The sequence below is a fragment of the Artemia franciscana genome, chromosome 17, assembly GCF_032884065.1.
Source record: "Artemia franciscana chromosome 17, ASM3288406v1, whole genome shotgun sequence".
Lineage (NCBI taxonomy): Eukaryota > Metazoa > Arthropoda > Branchiopoda > Anostraca > Artemiidae > Artemia > Artemia franciscana.
This window is the reverse complement of record NC_088879.1, coordinates 13,391,247-13,411,268: the sequence shown is the minus strand read 5'-3', so window position 1 is coordinate 13,411,268 and position 20,022 is coordinate 13,391,247. Positions and strand designations below refer to the sequence as shown.

The following is a 20,022-nucleotide window of genomic DNA, read 5'->3' as shown; positions in this document are numbered from 1 at the left end:
GGAATTGCAATCTTTTAAATTGAAAAGGCAGATCCGTTGGAATCATGGGAATGCGAGGAATAAGAACAGCCTCACCCTCAAAAGGCCCTGTCAAGATTGTGGCCTCTATTAGGTTTTCCATTGTTTTTTTTTACGGCAAGTCGCGTGCCATTGCAAAGCTTTGGTGGGTTGATATTTCTTAAAAGTATTATTGGTACGCCTATTTTTAGTTGTAGCACGTGTGGTGGAAACCCTGAAAGATCCACGGAATTTAAAAATTCAGATGGATAATTAACCGCTTCATTTGGTTCCAAAGCTGTGTCGACTGACTTGTAAAGGACTGCCTGGTCTCGAATCTTGGTCAGAACAATATTGTTGATTTCGTGGACGTCTATATTTTTGGGTGCAAGAATCGCTCTTTCACTTAGCCATTTATTATTTTTATAATTGTTTAGACTTTTATTGTTTAATACTTTTTCAATCAATTCATTTTTGGACGTCATTAAATTACAGAAATCAGCAGGTAGTTGTATACGTCCTGAAATTGAGTCTACTGGGAGCTTTCCGTTTCCAATTGCTAGCAATTGATCTGAAAATGTTTGACCAGAGTCATCGTTTTGCAATCGGACACGCATATTTGTAGTTAATTTTAATGTTTTTACGTGTGCCCATAAATTAGAATTTTTCAGGCAAGCATTCATTTCGTCTGCAGGAGTTGATCTAGGTATTATAGGTAATGTTTGCCTGAAATCTCCCGCAAGCAATATTAATGTGCTGCCAAAGGGTTTCGACTTCCCTCGCAAACCTTTCAAGCATTGATCCAGAGCCTCGAGCGATTTTTTGTGTGCCATTGTGCACTCATCCCAAATAATAAGTTTGCATTGCTGCAATACTTTACACATCCCAGATGATTTGGAAATATTGCACGTGGGAGTTTCTGTAGAATGCAAATTCAGAGGCAATTTCAAAGCTGAATGAGCAGTTCTTCCACCAGGCAGCAATGTTGCGGCTATTCCGGACGACGCAATTGCCAACGCTATATCATTTTTTGATCGAATTGATGCCAGAATCAGTTTTATCACAAACGTTTCACCAGTACCTCCTGGCGCATCCAAAAAGAAAATTTCTCCAACGTTGTTATCGACACAATGCATTATCGTATCATAAATGTCTTTTTGTTCCGATGTTAACTTGGAAATGTTATTTTGTACTAACGACAATAGATCACTCGTACTGTAACTTTGTTCACAATCCAATTCTACACACGTCGAAACAGCAGCGATATGGTTAGGTGAAGGCATTCCCAAATCCTGAAGAGGTTTGTTTGCCATACGTACGCACAAATCTTCTATAATAACTAAAGTGTAGTTATAAATTTCTGATGTAAAATCAAAGTCATATCTGACGTCTCTAACTGTTTTCGATGGAGTATATCTTCGGACATTTTTGACTTATATTTTTCCCATAACTCTGTAGGAGCTGATGGAGAGCAAGTTGTTAAAATGATGCCAAACAATGCACGAATTTGACTTGGAGTTGACGTTTCGCACGCGTCATTGATGCAGTTATCCCAGTGTTGGTCATTCTCCAATAAATTCAGAGCTTGGCATGCACTACGGTAAGTGTCATGTATAGTATCGTTTACAGTTCTTAAATACTCAAAGGATGTCGGACCGGGTACATTCACCAAAAGCAGGCGTAGAAAGAAGCATTCATGTTGATTGGGATGAACGGTGTAGAGTCTTCCTATCGTGGTATCTTGGAAGATGGTAGGTTGGCCGTCGACTGACTTAGTATATGTGCGTGTGGCAAACCTCATTTTTGCCATTCCACTGAGTACATCCAGCATCGCACTGACCCAAACACTTCAAAATTTACTATGTAGTTTATCAGTGATTTCAACTTTTGCCGGAAGACACGGGCCGTAATGTCATGTCTATGAACCGCCGATTGTCCTTGAAGTAAAAGCTGCAGTATCTCGTCCCAAGATTGATTACATGTAAATGTAATAAATAAATCTGGACGACCATAGAGACGAACATACGCAATAGCATCTTGAGCCTTTTCATGCATATGACGGGGACTGCCAGCATATGACGAAGGTAAAATTGTTAATCTTCCAACGTTTGTGGTATTACCGTCATTTATAACTGCATCTCGCAAATGAATGTATTGTTCAGAGCGGAGCTTGGTCTGATTCAGGCGGATATATAGCAAACGTTCTGATTCAATTTTAGCATACATATCAACGACAAATTGGTGAAACAATTGACGGCATTTTAAAATATAATTTTCTCCATCCTGCCGAATCATTAGTCTATAGGAATAATAATGCATTGCACTGCATTTCTTATTCATTTCTTTGTTAGTGGCTGGATTCATCAATTTAATATTAAAGTGATAGCCGTCGGCTCCATCCCAAAAAATGATAGGATATTGTAGGGCATCGTAGCATCGATGAGTTTCAGCAATTCTTAACAACTGAGCGTTTCGCTTATGAAGAATAATATCTCGAGGTAAAAACTGATCACCGACCATAACGATTGCCACTTCGTCGATAGTTGGAGCATTGTATCTACGCACATGTTGGCTAGGAGGCGTTTTCTCAGCGGAAATAATAATTTTATGCGTATCAGCAGGCATAAAATCGATGGCTGTTTTGAACAGACGCACTAAATTATTATTTTCGTGGAAAAGATGTTGCAATTGGGAAACGATTGTCCTTTCAACGTTGGGAGAAATTTCGCAACGTGCATTCAATTCAGAATTTCTATCACTGATGAAGTACAATTGTAAAAATTTATGATTCTCGCCTGAGAATGGTAGAAGGGACCCTGCTCTATGATAAATTTGCCCTTTTACTTTGAAAGTAGACATAAATTGATCTGGATTTTCGATTTGGGCTCCAAACGACGTCATTTGGAAACATGAGTTATATTTTCTGATTTGTGACAAAAAACGCTTAGATTCTGACGTAGTTCCAGTAAGGAAAGTCTTCAATGGCTCTGGTGGTGCAGCCAATAGAGGAAGTTTAACTTTTCCTGAGGCGCAACACATTCCCATTGTTTCACCATTGAATTTCAAGGCCTTGGAATAGGGACAAGTTTTAGACATAGTCCCGATTTGAACACATCTACTCAAGCTATAATCATCGACTGGGCTGTACCTGAATGCCAGGCGATAACTTTCAGGTTGCTCTGATTCCTCGGCACGCTTTCTTTTCTTACTTTCTCTATCAGCAGCGAGCCTGATTTCTTGCTGTTCTTGTGATTCCTCGGCACGCCTTCTTTTTTCACTTTCTCTTTTAGCAGCAAGTCTGGTTTCATGTTGTTCTGGTAGTTCCTCGGGATGCCTTCTTTTTTCACTTTCTCTTTTAGCAGCAAGTCTGGTTTCGCGTTGCTCTGGTAGTTCCTCGGCACGCTTTCTGTTCTTTCTTTCTCTATCAGCCTCAAGCCTGTTTCCTTGCTGTTCTTTTGATTCCTCGGCACGCTTTCTTTTCTTACTTTCTCTATCAGCCTCAAGCATGTTTCCTTGCTGTTCTTTTGATTCCTCGGCACGCTTTCTTTTCTTACTTTCTCTGACAGCAGCAAGTTTTTTGGCATAGACTCTTTGAGCATCTTCCTCGGCTGTTGCCATTGTAAGTTCATCAGTCATTTTACAGTTAAACATTAATAGATTTCTACGTGAACGCATGTCTTAAATATCTTTAATGACGTCACCGTCATAACAAAAATGACGACAACTAACTTCATGACGTCAGTCAACACACAAACATGACGTCACCCGACAGACAGACCCACACATCCACAGACAACTTATTTATATATATATATATATATATATATATATATATATATATATATATATATATATATATATATATATATATATATATTTATATATATATATATATGTATATATACTAGCTGTTGGGGTGGCGCTTCGCGCCACCCCATCACCTAGTTGGTTGGGGCGCTTCCCCCCCCACGCGCGTAAGTCGTTACGCGCAATTGTAGTTGTGTCCCTGTGTCCAACCTGTGAATATAGATAAAAGAGAAAAGATTTCTCTTTTCGTTATAGATATATATATATGTTTTTAACTACGTAAAACTTGCGAATATACAACATTCTTCGATATCCCATTGTCTGTGCATATAAATAGATTGTCAGGTTTACCGACTCTTGAACATGCAACATAAAATTGTCCATGGGAAAAACAATCCGTATTCAGATCTATACCTCATTATTCTAATGATTGCCCTTGAGCTTTGTTGATGATGATTGCTAATCGAACATTCCCTGTGTCCCGGTCGTCATTTATATTCCCAGTATCTCGGTCGTCATTTGTGTCCCAGTGTCCCAGTCTGCAATTTCTATTTGAGCGTCCCGTACGTCATTTATATTCCCTGTGTCCCGGTCGTCATTTGTGTCCCGGTGTCCCGGTCTTTAATTTGTCTTTGAGTGTCCCGGTCGTCATTTATATCTCCCGGTCGTTATTTGTGTCTCAGTATCCCAGTCTTTAATTTCTCTTTGTGTGCCCCGGTCGTCATTTATATTCCCTGTGTCCCGGCTTTTACTTTTCTTTTTCTCCTTTATTTTCCATTTTTTTTTCCTTTTTTTAGTTTCTTTTTCAGTTTTTAGTTTTTTTTATTAGTTTTTAGTTTTTTTTTTTCTTTTTAGTTTTTTTTTGTAGTTTTTACCTTTTTTAGTTTTTTTTTCAGTTTTTAGTTTTTTTTTTTTAGTTTTTAGTTTTTTTCTTCTTTTGTATTAATGCTAAAGCCAAGGTTCAAACCTGGAGCCTCTCGGACCTAGAACTTGAAACATAACGCTTTACCAACTCAGCTACTTCGGCTTGAATACATTCGTTTTGAGCAGCTTCCTCAGCTGTTGCCATTGTAGGTTCTTCAGTCATTTTACAATTAGAAATTTCTTTTTCAATGATCTGCTTACAATTAAAAATTTGTCTTTGAACGATATTCTTAAATACCTGTGTCCTGGTCGTCATTTATATTCCCTGTGTCCCGGTCGTCATTTGTGTCCCGGTATCCCAGTCTGTAATTTCTCTTTGAGTGTCCCGGTCGTCATTTATATTCCCTCTGTCCCGGTCTGTAATTTCTCTTTGAGTGTTTTTTCTTTTTAGTTTTTTTTTTTAGTTTTTTACCTTTTTTCTTTTTTCAGTTTTCTTTTTCTTCTTTATTTTTCAGCGTCACTATGAAATACATATCGCCGAACCTTTGTTTTTTTAACTAAAATCTGGTAGGCATTGATGACCTTATCCAAGTCAAAACCCCAAACCCAATCATCATCGCTATCATTTTCAGTTTTGATATGTTTTGACTCTCGCTGTCCAGGTGGATTTTCATCTAACTGCGCGGTTTTGGGTTCTTTAGCCGCAAGCCTGTTTTCTTGCTGTTGTGATTCCTCGGCACGCTTTCTTTTCTTACTTTCTCTATCAGCCGCAAGTTTTTTGGCATAGACTCTTTGAGCAGCTTCCTCGGCTGTTGCCATTGTAGGTTCTTCAGTCATTTTACAATTAAACATTTTTCAGTCCACGATCTTCTTACAATTAAAAATTTGTCTTTTAACGATTTTCTTAAATACTTTTAATGGCTTAATTGTCATAACAAACATGACGACAACTAACTTCATGACGACGTGATGACATGACGTCACTGGACAGACCCACAGACAAACAACTTATTTATATATATATATATATATATATATATATATATATATATATATATATATATATATATATATATTATATAATGTATGTATATTATATTTTATACCTCCTCGTAGTCTTTTCTATTTTTTAAAGAATTTTACAATTTTATTTTGATGGATGATTATGGTGGAGCAAATTTGTCAGTTTTTTAATAGCAGAATTTTGAAGCCGGGTTTATCCAAGACTAGTGAAGTCTGGTGCGTCCCTATCCCAAAATGCTCGCCTAATTGTTGACTGTAGGCTATATTAAACTAGCAACTCAAATCAGGGAAATGTGAATAACTAAATCTTGGACCCTAGTTCCAAATTAGTTTCTCGTCCCCTTGACAGCTCCTTCTTGTCCCTTCACCGCTTAAGTCTCGGAAACCATTTGTACAGTAAAGGGTCTATTAAGCCTTCTAGACTGTGTCCCTCCAGAACTGTACATGAACCTTGAGCTTTTTTTAAGTTTAATGTCTGTAATCATGAACGTCGTCGTATGTGATCTTGTGTCTTGAATGTCATAATATGTGAATGTGATCTTAACGTTGTCAGTCATGACCCTTGAATTTTACTTTTAAGAGCTCATACCTAAGGCATTTATACCTAAAGTGCTTATAAATGTTATAATTTTTAGGATTACCTAAACTATCCTTAATAGCGCTTCACTTTACTTACCCCCCCCCCCCCTGATAAGCAAATATATAGCCTAAATTATATATTTTTCCATGCATCACTCTTTTATTTCAACTTAAATTGAAGCAACTTAATCCAAGAGCAAATAGTAATGTAGTTATAACGGAAAATATCCGGATTTGATAATGTTTTATTAGAAGAATTAAATTTAGAATTAAAAATTAGAAGAATATGTTTTAACAAAAGTATGCATGAGTGTGAGCATAGAACTTGGGTTTAAACATAAGTGTGATATTGAGTGTGAGTAGAGGTAAATTGTTTAAGAAGCTGACGAAGCTGGCTGAAAAAAGAATATTTAGTATCCAATAACCATTTTTTTTTCATTGTTACTAATGTAAAAAAAAAATTAGTAAACATAAAAATTGACCCCCCTGTTGAGTTTTTTATTAGTTGCCTATCTTTTGTTCATATATGTCAACTTTAACCTCCTGTAACCTATAACCTATGTGTCAACTTTGACCTCTGATTAGAATGGTGGAAAGTATGTAAAAATGATTGTATTTCTAGGTTGTTGACCGTGAGATCCCTCATTCAAAAGAAGAAGCTGATAGAAACACTTTAATCAAGGACACGATTAGAGAAACATGTATTAATGACCTAGTGAATTCCTGGTACCAAATTTGTGTAAGTTAAGAATAAAGCACAAAAACTATTTATTATATTATTTAATCATTTTAACTATTTAATATTTGAATTGTTGTTTAATTATTTAACTTTAAGCCAGTCACCATTTTTGGGGGGAAATATTCAGATTCTAGTAAATACTATAAGAAGCATTTTACTAAGGTGCAATGACTATTTGCAGTTCCTTAAACAGGATATTGTGACTTAGCTTGTTAATGTACTTATGGTAGTGATGATATTTATTATTATAATGATCCTTCGTTTGTTTTTTGTTTTTTTTACTAAGTAATAAAAAGCAAAATTATTCTACCTTTCAAAATAACCACACGAATCTTAGACTACACTGCCTTTCCACCCACAATTGAATCTAAAAAAAAATGTTTTTAAAGACCTAAATACTTGAACTAACTAATTAATTAGTAGTTTTAATAAGTAATTTAACTAATTAAATACAGAAAATTAAAGAGTTAAGATTGTAAGTTGAAGTTTTCACGTTAGTTTGTACTCAAGCCTACTTGAATAAAAGCTGCTCTTTTTGCAGGTTTTATACGAAATGTCCGATTCCAAGCTGGTTAGTGAATGCTTAGACGTTATTGGTGCGTACATATCGTGGATAGACATCTCGCTAATTGCTAATGAACGTTTTGTTACCTTATTTATTAGATTTATGAAGGATCAGCACTTGCGTGAGCCAGATTGTGATTGCCTCTGTGAGGTTGTAGCTAAAGGAATGGACTCGAGTGCTAAAGTCAAGCTTATAGAATCTCTTTATAGTTTACTCCATGGAGCTGGAGTATTCGTAATTGACAATGAGGAGGATTCTGATTATTTATGCAAATTAGGGAAATTAATTAATACTATGGGTGTTCAATTGGCAGTGTCTTGGACTAGGTAAGCGGTTTTTTGTTGCTTTTCTTTTCTTTCTTTTTTTTCCTTTTCTTTTTTCTTTTTTTTTTACTCAATTTGACTGCTCTTAGCAGCAAAGATACTTCTGGATTGCATTTCAAACATTAAAAATTTAAACTTTCAGTTATAAATATGTAGATTTTTGTGTATCTTCTTTTATTTTCTTCTCTTGTGAAGAAGCTTCTAGCTTATGTTTACTAACGTTTAAAAGTATATTTGTCATGGAATAAATTTTCATGTCATTAAAATTGTCTTATTGAACATCTGACTGGTTTTTCAAACTATTCTTTGTATTTTTTGAATTGCTAATATATAAGTTGGGAATGACTACAAGTCATTCTCATGACTTGTAGTCTTTGTTATTTTCTCTAACAAAGAAATATTGGTTATGTCTTTAAAACTGTAAATTACTATGCTTAAAAGTGTATAAATCAAAAAGTACAAAATATCTACTCGTTAAGTAAACATTTTACAAATGGTGTACACATATATTGCAGAAAAATGATGGAATAAATTTCAATCTGTATAATCGAAGGGCCTGAAGTGGGGCCCTTTAGCTCCCTTTGAACTTAAACTTCCATATCCTTAGTATTGCTAGTGTAGACAGATTGCATTTGTTTTTCTATTCAAGATCTTTCACGTCTGTGTAGGGATCGATCTTAAATAATTAATTTTTGATGTTTAAAAATCATAGACGGTACCGTGTATTATAAAAGATCTAAAGCCAAACTGGCTAGTCATGACAAAAACAAAGAAATCAATGTAAAGTCGACACATATGTCTATGGCCAGTAAATGAAAGCGAGAGAAACAGCAAAAATCCAACGAATATTTCGTTTTTTTTTCTTTTTCTTTTTTTTTTTTTTTTTTTTTTTTTTTTATTGCGGTGAAGAAACCTTCTTATATACACGCGAAATACCTTGTTATATATGGGCGAAATATTCGTTGGATTTTTGTTGTTTCTTTTTGCTTTCATTTACCGGTAATAGACCCGTTTGTTGTCTTTGAATTCATTTAATTGTTTACATCAGATAATTATTGTAAATAAGAGTGATCGTATCGCGCCTCGTACCCCCGAAAGACGAAATTACCCTTTGTGCTTATTTAGAAACAAAATGTCATGTGTAGTTATTCCTTTTTAACTCGTTTTTCTGAACTCCCCAGCTTGTATTTTTGCACTTCGCCAGATAAATTTGGGAGTCATTTTTCAATCACTCCCGAGTGTTCAGTTACTTCTAATATTCATCAACATACTAAGTTCTGATAACTGTACTATAATACAAAATCAAGCCTCTCCCTTCTTGGATACTCCCCCTACTACTCCTTTATTTTTTTTTTAAATTGTCTGCTGAATAAAATTAGGGGTCATGAAGATTGAAAGTCTTGAGCATAAGTTGGAGAAGTTTCATGATGTGGCAATACGAGTTAAGGATTTGGATAAAGTGTCCGTCTGGTACTGAACTGTAATTGCTTTGCATTATGGCGCATGAATTACAATAATGATTAGTATGTTGCTTGCTTATATGTTAAAAAAATTGTCTTGGAGAACTTTTTTTTGTCTTAAAGAAGATTTAAAAGTTGAAAATAATTAATAAAAGAAAAAATTGAAAAGCCGTTTTCAAACTGGACTAAAAAGTAGATAATAATTTTTCTTAACATTCTATGGAACATTAGCAAAAATGAGGGGTGCAAAACGAATTGGGCTTTATATAACTTGATCTTTTTAGCTCGTTTTCAACTCATTAACTTTTTACATTCATATATTTACAGCTTAGAATAATTTGCTATGTATGTTATGCAAAGCCTAATCCATTCTGCACCCCTCTTTTTCACTTATATTCACTTTCTTGGGGCAAAAAAAAATCTATCTTTCAAATCCATTTTGAAAACGAGTTAAAAAGAAACGTCCAAGTTTATTATTCAGTATAGCATTTAAAAGTTTAATGCTGCTGAAATTTCCAGAAATTCCTTGTTCTCATATCAGTTCTTAGTTACCGCTTGTATCGGTTACCGCTTGTATCAGTATGCTGGTAGTAGTCAGTTAATGTTTATCAGTCTTACATGTAATACATTTACATCAAAGATGTTTTTCCTTCAAAGGCATTCCTTTCAAATGAATAGAACATAATTAAGCATCACTGTTTTGCCTTGTATCGCCTCTGATTCTAAATCACATATCTAGCACGTAAATACTATGTTTTATATCTTAATTAAAATAAATAAAAACAAGTTTTTCTTAATAAAAGTAAAGAGCAAAAATGTGTCTTCGACAGGGTAAAAAAAAGATAATTGACATTATAATGAATAGTCAACTAAAGGTTAAAAGAAACAACAACAGTTATTATAAGAGTTGAAATAGTGTAAGAGATAAAACAATTAAAAGAAACGGATATTAGACGTAATAAAGAAAAAAATAAAGTCAGCAATGAACTTAGAATGTACCCAAAATAAAATTGATATTCTAATCAAAGTCAAAATGAACCAAAATTACTAGATATATGAAGTGAGAAATTTTCCCACTTGCACTCCAATCAGCGCGATTGTTGTAATTGGCCCTTTACTGGAAGCAATATATATTTTAAGTAGTTTGCTTCTTATCACTATAACATAGAAAAAATAAATAGAGTAATGAAAGTTCTTAAATTTCTTACGATTACATTTTCTAGTATCAATCTAATTCCAGACTGATACGGACTAAAGTTCCATTAATGTTTCTTCTTTCCCAACTTATTTCTTTAAAATGCATAAAATAGCCGAATAGATTCGTTATTGCAAAACTTCACTGCAAAGAATAAAATGGATTTTTTTTCAAAAAATTAAGCTATTAGTTTTTTTTATTTGTTTTTATAAAAAAAAAGGGGGAAATAAATAAAAATAAGGGTAAAATTCTAGTTTAGTGACTTCTTGCTATCTCGGAAAGAGGTAAAGTTAGGAAAATGAAACTTTCGGGGATGGGTATACAGGCTAAAGTATATACTGGGAAGTACCCACCTCCACTCCTTCTCCCTCTAGAGGGCTGTGAAATTCGCCTACATGACAGGTCTATACCAATTGAAATTTTGACAAAACAACATTTTACCTTAATTTTCAGTTACCAGTTGCCTTTTCTCTGACTTTAGTTCTGAAAATGCAATTCCTGTTATTTGAGTTGAATTCTGAGCCATATCAATGTTTTTTCTTTTTCAAAATTTAGGAAATGTATTTGCATATCTTTAAAACCTTATAAATTGGGATTGAGCAAAGTTGTGAAGCTGAAAACAATTTTGTTGTACTTCATTCAAGCAGAAGATCTATTTTGCAAGGTTTCACTTTTATAATACACATATTTTAAAGTTCAGCAAAGATCAGGACCCTCTAGAGGGAGAGGGAGTGGAGGTAGGTACTTCAAATACCTTCCCGTGACATACTTTAGCCTTTAAACCCATCCCTGAAAGTTTCATTTTCCTAACCTAATCCTTTCCCGAGATAGCCAAAAGTCACTAAACTAGAATTTTACCAAAATAAGAAATTAAAAATTATGTGAAAGAAGTTGGAACTCAAAATATTTTGATTAGAGTTGATATTTAAATTTGAATTAGCCATGAATGTTTAATTAGTAAAATAGAAGTAGTTTTTACAATCATGATGAACATATTTTTTTCTGATTTTTCTATTACGACCATTGCTTAAATTAGGCTATATTTAATACGGCCATATTTAAATTAGCCTTGGATTTTTAACTAGTAAAACGAAAGTAGGTTTTACAATCATCATGAACAAGTTTATTTCTGAATTTTTCTAATACGGCCATGTGTAATTTTTTCGGGGTAGGAGGTATGGTTGGTTTGTGAGAGGGGGGGATACTTTCGAGAACGAAAGCTCCCGAAGGCCCTAGTTGAATCAGCAACTAGCAAATAGGATATTGTCCTAAGGGACCAAATTTGGTCCCTTCTAAGGGACCCTTTGGTCCCTGCAAGGGACCATTTGGTCCCTTCTAAGGGACCAAATTAAAAAATTGAAGAGTAATTTCGCATTTGTTCAACGAACATTTTGAAGAATTTTCCGCTATCTTCGTTGAACAAAAATAAGAGAAAAGCTAACCCTGTCATTTTTGTATTTTCACGAATTGGCTCACTTTGGTTGCAGAAATGTTAAAAATAAAAAGTCTAAATAGCCGAAGATGAAATTTCTGTAAGATCCTCCAAATTATAAAAACTACCTTTTAATCAGTTATAGACAGCGCCAATTCAAAGAACATTTCAAATTGAGCTGTAGTATACGGAGAAAACCTAAACAAGTTCTTTCCGTAATCTCGTATTAAACTAAAGCACTTTAAATTTCATTTAACATTGTACTGTCAAAAAAAAAACTTTATCGAATAAGGATTTTTTTGGAAAACAGGCGGATTATATTTTTTGTATTGAAAAAAAGGTTTTTTGTTTTTTTTTTATCTCAGTGCATGTTTTACAACTACCTAAACATCCTTATAAGAATGGGATCAAGAGATCTTAGAACTATTTATTAGTTTTCATAATTAGTTAGTAGATTAGTAATTAATTGCATAAATAGTTAGCAATTACTTTTCTCTTTCACAAACCTATAAAGTATTTACGGCAGTTCTTTGAAAATTCAATTTTTATGGCACTTGGTATTAACCAAGTGACATAGCGATCGCAAATTCTGTCTGTCTGTCCTGGTTTTGCTACTTCAGGCACTTCCAGGCAAGCTAGGACGATGAAACTTGGCAGGCTTATCAAGGACTGGACCAGATTAAATTAGAAATATTCGTTTTCCTGATTTGACCATCTGGAGGGGGGGGGGGGGGGTAATTCGGAAAAATAGAAAAAATGAAGTATTTTTAACTTACGAACGGGTGATGGGATGTTAATGAAATTTGATGTTTGGAAGGATATCGTGTCTCAGAGCTCTTATTTTAAATCCAGACCAGATCCGGTGACATTGGGGGGAGTTGGAGGGTGAGAACCTAAAATCTTAGAAAACGCTTAGAGTGGAGGGATCGGGATGAAACTTGGCGGGAAAAATAAGCAGAAGTTCTAGATATGTTATTGACATAACCGGAACGGATCTGCTCTGTTTGGAGGAGTTGGGGTGGGGGATTTATTCTGAGGAATTAGAAAAAATGAGGTATTTTTAACTTACGAAGGAGTGATCGGATCTTAATGAAATTTGAAGTTTGGAAGGATATTGTGTCTCAGTGGGGGGAATTGAGGGGGGACCTAAAATTTTGGAAAACACTTAGAGTAGAGGGATCAAGATGAAAATTGGTGGGAAAAATAAGCACACGTCCTAGGTACGTGATTGACATAACCGGAACGGATCCGCTCTCTTTGGCAGAGTTGGGGGGGGGGGGGTAATTCTGAACAAATTAGAAAAATGAGGTATTTTTAACTTGCGAAGGAGTGATCGGATCTTAATGAAATTTGAAGTTTGAAAGGATATCGTGTCTCAGAGGTCTTATTTTAAATCCCGACTGGATCAGGTGACATTGGGGGGAATTGAGGGGGGACCTAAAATCTTGGAAAACGCTTACAGTGGAGGGTTCGGGATGAAACTTGGTGGTAAAAATAAGCACAAGTCCTAGATACGTGATTGAAATAACCGGGACGGATCCGCTCTCTTTGGGGGAGTGGGGGGAGGGTTAATTATGAAAAATTTGAAAAATGAGGTAATTTTAACTTACGAAGGAGTGATCGGATCTTAATGAAATTTGATTTTTGAAAGGATATCATGTCTCAGAGCTCTTATATTAAATCTCGACCTTATCCGGTGAAGGGGAAGTTGCGGGGGGGAACCTCAAATCTTGGAAAATGCTTAGAGTGGAGGGATCGGGATGAAACTTTGTGCGAAAAATAAGCACAAGTCCTAGATACGGTGACTGACATAACCGGACCAGATCGATCTCTTTGGTGGAGTTGGGGGGGGGGGAGTAATTCGGAAAAAATTAGAAAAAAATAGGTATTTGTGACTTACAACGGGTTATCAGATCTTAATGGAATTTGATATCTAGAAGGATCTTATGCTTTAAAACTCTCATTTTAAATCCCGACCAGATCCGGTGACATTGAAGGGAGTTGGAGGGGGAAGCTGGAATTCTTGGAAAATGTGAAAATCGAGATATCTTACGAATAGGTGATCGGGTCTCAATGAAGCTTGATGTATAGAAGGATCTTATGTCTCAGATGATCCATTTTCAATTCCAATCGGATCCAGGGACACAGTGGGTTGGAGGGGGGAAACAGACATCTTGGAAACCGGAAATCTTGGAAAACGCTTAGAGTGGAGGTATCGGGATGCAACTTGGTGAGAAGAAAAAGCACAAGTTATAGATACGAGATTGACATAATCGGTACGGATGCTTTCTCTTTTGGGGAGCTGGGGGTTGTTAATTTGGAAAAATTTGAAAAATTGAGGTATTTTTAACTTAAGAACGCGTGATCGGATCTTAATGAAATTTGATATTTAGAAGGAACCCATGTCTCAGAGCTCTTATTTCAAATCCCAACCAGATCTATTGACATTGGGGGGACCTGGAGGGGGAAACCCAGAAATTTTGGAAAATGCTTATAAATGTCGTAGATATGCGACTGACGTAACCGGACTGGATCCGCTCTCTTTGGCGGAGTTAGGTGCTGGGGTTCAGTGCTTCGGCGAGTTTGGTGCTTCTGGACGTGCTAGGACGATGAAAATTGGTAGGCGTGTCAGGGGGCTGTACAAATTGACTCGATAAAGTCGTTTTCCCCGATTCGAACATCTGGGGGGCTGAAGGGAGAGGGAAAATTTAAAAAATTGAGGTACTTTTAACTTGCGAGTGGGTGATCGAATCTTAATGAATTTTGACATTCAGAAGGACCTCGTGACTCAGAGCTCTTATTTTAAATCCCGACCGGCATTAAGCCTCTGATTTTCCTTTTAAAGCAATCTATTGATTCTTAGAATTTTGCTAGAGCTCATACCATATGAGCTCTTGGCTTTTCCGACCTCGTCACATGTGCCATATGAGCTCTTAGCTCTTGTTTGGTTTGTAATGCAATATTATCACTGTTGCTGATATTTCCCACCCAAGAAATGTTTTTGTATGTAATGCAGTATTTTATCAATATTTACCAAGTGGCTATATTAAAATTTTGATTGGATTTATTTTGGGAAATGGTGGGCGTGGGAGTGGTGTTAGTTGCCCTACAATCACTTTTAACTTTTAAAAAAGGCACAAGACCTTCCCATTTCCAATCGAATGAGCCCTTTTCGAAGTTTCTACGACAACTCCTTCGATACGAAGTGCCCTGGTCTAAAACCAAAAAAAAAAAAAAAAACATTGATAATTATAATAAATAAATACACATTGTGCCCACATCGCTCTTTACTTAGGCAGCGCTATTGCGCTGCCTATGGTTGTTGTAATGTTATATGTTAAACATGGCTGAATTATGGTCTAAAGTACAAGCAATCAATATTTCGCTGTCTATATTACACGATATGTGGTGTAATATATACCATATGCATATGGTTTAATATAACCATGCGGTGTAATATACACCGATACTAGAGCAACATTCTTTTTCTTAATCCTTGTTCTTTTTCTTCCATTTTAGTTTAAGGGCTTCCAAGTCAAGACTATTTAGCCCTCTAGCTACTTCGCTTCCCTTTCGTCTTGTGTCAATCTTTTCGGGAGTGCTAAGATACCAAAAGTTGATGCACTATCCGTCATCTACAGATTTGGTTGGTGGAATATTCGGACAACTCAAATTAGGACGACATATGCCACAAATAAATAAAAAATATTTTCAGCACGTTTTATAGGCCACAGTATAGATAGTATCGTTATCGTTCATGTACATTATTTTTGTTTTCCACAATAAGTCCGTTTCCTGAAGGAACGCGGATAATCAAGAATTTACTTTGTAGATATGTATGTATATATGTAGGTGTGTATAGGCCGTTGTAGTCGAGTGATTAAAACACATGGCTTGAAATCCTTTGTCCGTGAGGACAGGGGTTCGAGCTTTGATGTTGCTGGTCGTTTGGTTTTGAACGGGGGTCAGTGGCGTGACTCTGTAAGCTCAGTCAGAGATAACCCAGCTCTAAATAGGTACCTGGTGAAATCTGGGGAAGGTAGACACGGAGGACTTGCGAAAGCACAGGATGGCTAGCCCCCAACCTAATGCATTTCCTGGCTGAAGGGCCGTTAGACGGAGATTAGCAACTGTAAAGTCCAGGCCGCGTTCTTTACCACAATACCTTACCTTGCGTATACCTTACTAATACCTTACGTATTACCTTAGATTATAGATAATATTATTTATATAGAATATACATATATATATATATATATATATATATATATATATATATAATACCTTATTATATACGGTATATATTGTATATGGTATTATATTTAATACCTTACGTATTAAAACGGGTAAGTTTGTAATTACTATGGTTCCCTCTTTCAGTTAAAAGTTTAATCTGTATTACATATTTCTATGTTTTAATTCTGAAGTGCCAAGGACAATGAAAATGAAATCTATTGTACGATATAGTTAAGTGGAAATCTATACATCATATAAAAATTAGGGAACGTTAAGGTTCAGTTCTTCAGGAAAAATAACTTCAACTATGCTTCTACAATTTATGTAGTAGGTGGTGCAAGATTTAAAACAAGTATGATGAAAAATCAAGCTTTTTTAAGGTTTAGTCGTCTTTGGAAATCAACGGATTTATAATGCTTCGATTTTATGGACGAAGAGGGCTGTCGAACTTAACTAATTATTTATGCTTAGTTATTTTCACGGTTCGATGTGCCAACACTTGACAAGGATAGAAATACTAACCAGAAACTTTGTAATTTTGAAACAGCCAAATGAAAAATCTTAGAAAGTCGCAGTTTTCGTGTATGAATAGACCTTTGTTAGGTCCAGGGGGCAAACAATGTTTTATTTCAATCTCTTTGGCATTTCGAAACAATTACAGGAGAGTGAAAAGGGAAAAAATTCTTTATTTTTAGCGTTTCCTTTCCAGCTTGTTGTGGAGGAGGGAGTCAAAAATTACCTCTTGGTCATAGCACCAACTCCCGAATTTTTTGGGTGGGGGGGTGGAGTTGAAAAATGTATTTTTAAAGATCTGGGGTGGAGGGTCCAAATTTGTGGGTTTTTCAATTTTTTATATGAAAATATCACAAAGAGCATTTTCTAATGAAAATCACCCTACGGGAATTTTCTTTTCAAAATCTAGGTGGGTTCTAGGATGTATAAGTTTCCATTCATTAGCATCAAGAGTAAAAGTGGCCATGGAACTACACGCCGCCCTATGTCCAATACTAATAGAGTGTACCAGGGCTATAAAGAATAAACTCCAGTTGTAACTATAGTTGTAGTGCCATGCTTTCTTCTCAGGAAACATAAGAAACGACCAGGGAAGGCTGTTAGCTCCCATAGAAGTCTTTTCGTTATTTCAAGTTATATTTTATATGATTTTATGATATTGTAGGAGGAATAGTGATAAAATTGAGCATATTTATTTTCAATAAATGAGTTGTATATTTCAGATTAAAGAAGGCAAATGACATTAAAGATGCTGCCGTCGCTTTGGATGCAATTGAAAACAAACTACCTGTCATCTATGCTTTTCTTGGAAATGAAGATGATGATGTTTCCGCTTCAGTTTTGGAATATATTAAAGAGTATATTATCGTGAGTATCTTTCTTTCTTTTTTTCCTTCGTTTAGCATGAAATTAATAACGCGGCATTTTAATTATCTGAACTAGGCAAAAGGATGATCAACTTCAAACTTAATCTGGATTTACGTTGCCTCTTCTAATGTGGAGTGTTGCAATACCCCTTTTTGGATTGCCAACAGAAGGGTGTTGCTGGAGCAATACTTTAGTCAGGAATCATAGGCAGCGCGATAGCGTTGTTGGGGTACTACTTTTGCTACTGACACAGAGGTTGATTCTGCGAACTTCGTCGAGTGTACGATTTCAGAGCGAAAAGATATTTAGAGCTAGTCTGTCTTCACTTTTACCGTGAGCAAGCAGGTGAAAGTATACTTTCGTTTTCGCAAGAGTCGAGTCAAGGATATTTTTTTTACAAGGATTGATCTACTTTATGCTATTCGCTCTTTCTATGCCATGATCGCACGGGGTCTAACTTGTGGAATCGAGAATGGTACCAATAAGCTAATTCCAAGATAATTGCTACAGTCACGCTCAGAGTGTACAACTGCTTTCATCCCCGTCAGGATTTGGAAATTCGCCAAAAAATTGATCGATATCTGACGTAGCCAGCAGGGATACGCTATGACTAGAATTAAGGGATTGCGACTATAGCATCTGACCGACATCTCTTCAATATAGTAAAGAAACAGTCACCATCTAAAAGCTAGTAATTAAAGTCTCTATAGATAGTAACCTTTTCTGACTTGTATTGTTCAGCCACCCTCCCATGTCTCGAACAAGCCTTCGTATTTCATCTTTCTGAGAGAGCATCATGATAATTCGTGGGGAGGTACACTGATACGATGATAAAACCGTCAGGGACTCTGATTGCTGTGAAAGAATTGCATGAATCAATTAGCGCATTTAATATCACGTGTACATCAGTTGTCTTTAGAATTTTCGGGATCACCAGCGAACCGATAACAGCGCGTTATTAGAACAGCCTTGTTGTAAATGGTCGAATTTTTTTTCATTTAAAATACCTCAGAGGTACCGCAACGTATTTGTCCAACTTGATATGGCAATAACCGACATAAATGCCGTGTTTCAGTGCTTTTTCAAGAGGAACTTTGTCTCCGAATGTTAAGGGGTCAGTCCAAATAGCAATGTTTTTTCCAAAAAAAAGGAACAAATAATAGATAAAAACTTTCTGACAAATATTGGCTGTGAGTGGTGCAGGCGAACGACGTCTTATAGAGGAAAGGTGGAAACTCCCAGCTTGTAGATTATTCAGAGACGACTGTCCTCAATGGTTAAGACGCTTAGTGTAGAAAAAGCATTCTCGTAACTAGGGTTTTTCTGGTTCCACATAATCTTGATCGCCCGTTCGTCTCTATATGCTCGTTTTATCGCTCATGGGCCTTGAAAATGATATAAATATTCAAGAATAGGGCATACACACGTAATCTAAACGGAGATTGGGAGAAACCCAACCGTCTCAAACTAATGTAGGAGCGTACTGTACACTTGTTCTTTTCCACCCTATCGATGACATTTGCGTAAAACGAGCAGGCGCTGCTAAAAGTTATATCAGAATCATAGGAACAGAGATAGTTGGGTACCACGATTCAGAAAACAGGAGGTTTTGCTTCGTCGGATATAGACCTCATCACTGTTTTTTTTTTTTTTTTTTTTTTTTTTTTTTTTTTTTTTTTTTTTTTTTTTTTTTTTTTTTTTTTTTTTTTTTTTTTACGTTTTAACTATTCATATGCGGTAAGCCAAAATCAAAACTTACATTGATTCAAAAACGTTTTAAAATTATTAAAAAAAAGTTTTTTTTAATGAAAGTAAGGAGCGACATTAAAACTTAAAAAGTACAAAAAAAAAATTTCTTATATAAAAGGGGCTCCTCCCTCATCAACGCCTCGCTCTTTACGCTGGAGTTTTTTACTGTTTTGAAAAAGTAGAGTTGAGAGAAAGAGTCAATCACTTTTTTTTTTTTTTTTTTGAAGGCCATTGCTGTAGTATCGTTGAAAAAGGGTTTGCTAGATTTCATTGAAGATGTACTTCTAATTCTTTTCGATGTATTTAAGAAGCAGGGAGCAGCCATCTGCATATTCCAACCTCTCTTCGAATTCTTTGGGGATGTACTTAATTTCTTTTAGGGACAAGATGGATCCTACTTTCGTACCTTGTAGTGTGGCGTACGTTAGCCACTCAGCCTACTTGGAGTCGACGCAACCCGTAAAGAGAGAGTATAGACACTGTTAATAATTTCATAGGAAGTCAATGACAAGAAGCAGAATGTGCTTTCTTGCACCCATCATTTCATTTATTTACTGCTGTTTAATGGTGATCTAACAGCATTGCTGTTATCGATTAGAAGTAATTCAACAAGGAGACCCCTTCTATCTAAATTAATCACTCCATAATCAATTGTTATGTGCACTGAATAATG

The 20,022-nt window shown here is 35.7% G+C and overlaps 1 protein-coding gene across 2 annotated transcripts in view; it reads left to right on the top strand.

The window, feature by feature from the left end:
• Positions 1–20,022, top strand: part of LOC136037882 (exportin-T-like) — a gene marked incomplete at its 3' end in the record, with an annotated part of 87,718 nt that overhangs the window by 33,249 nt on the left and 34,447 nt on the right. For both annotated transcript variants that reach the window (XM_065720736.1, XM_065720737.1), the window contains 3 exon segments: positions 6,893–7,009; positions 7,551–7,900; positions 17,456–17,600. In XM_065720736.1, the coding sequence (XP_065576808.1) occupies positions 6,893–7,009; positions 7,551–7,900; positions 17,456–17,600 (612 nt within the window).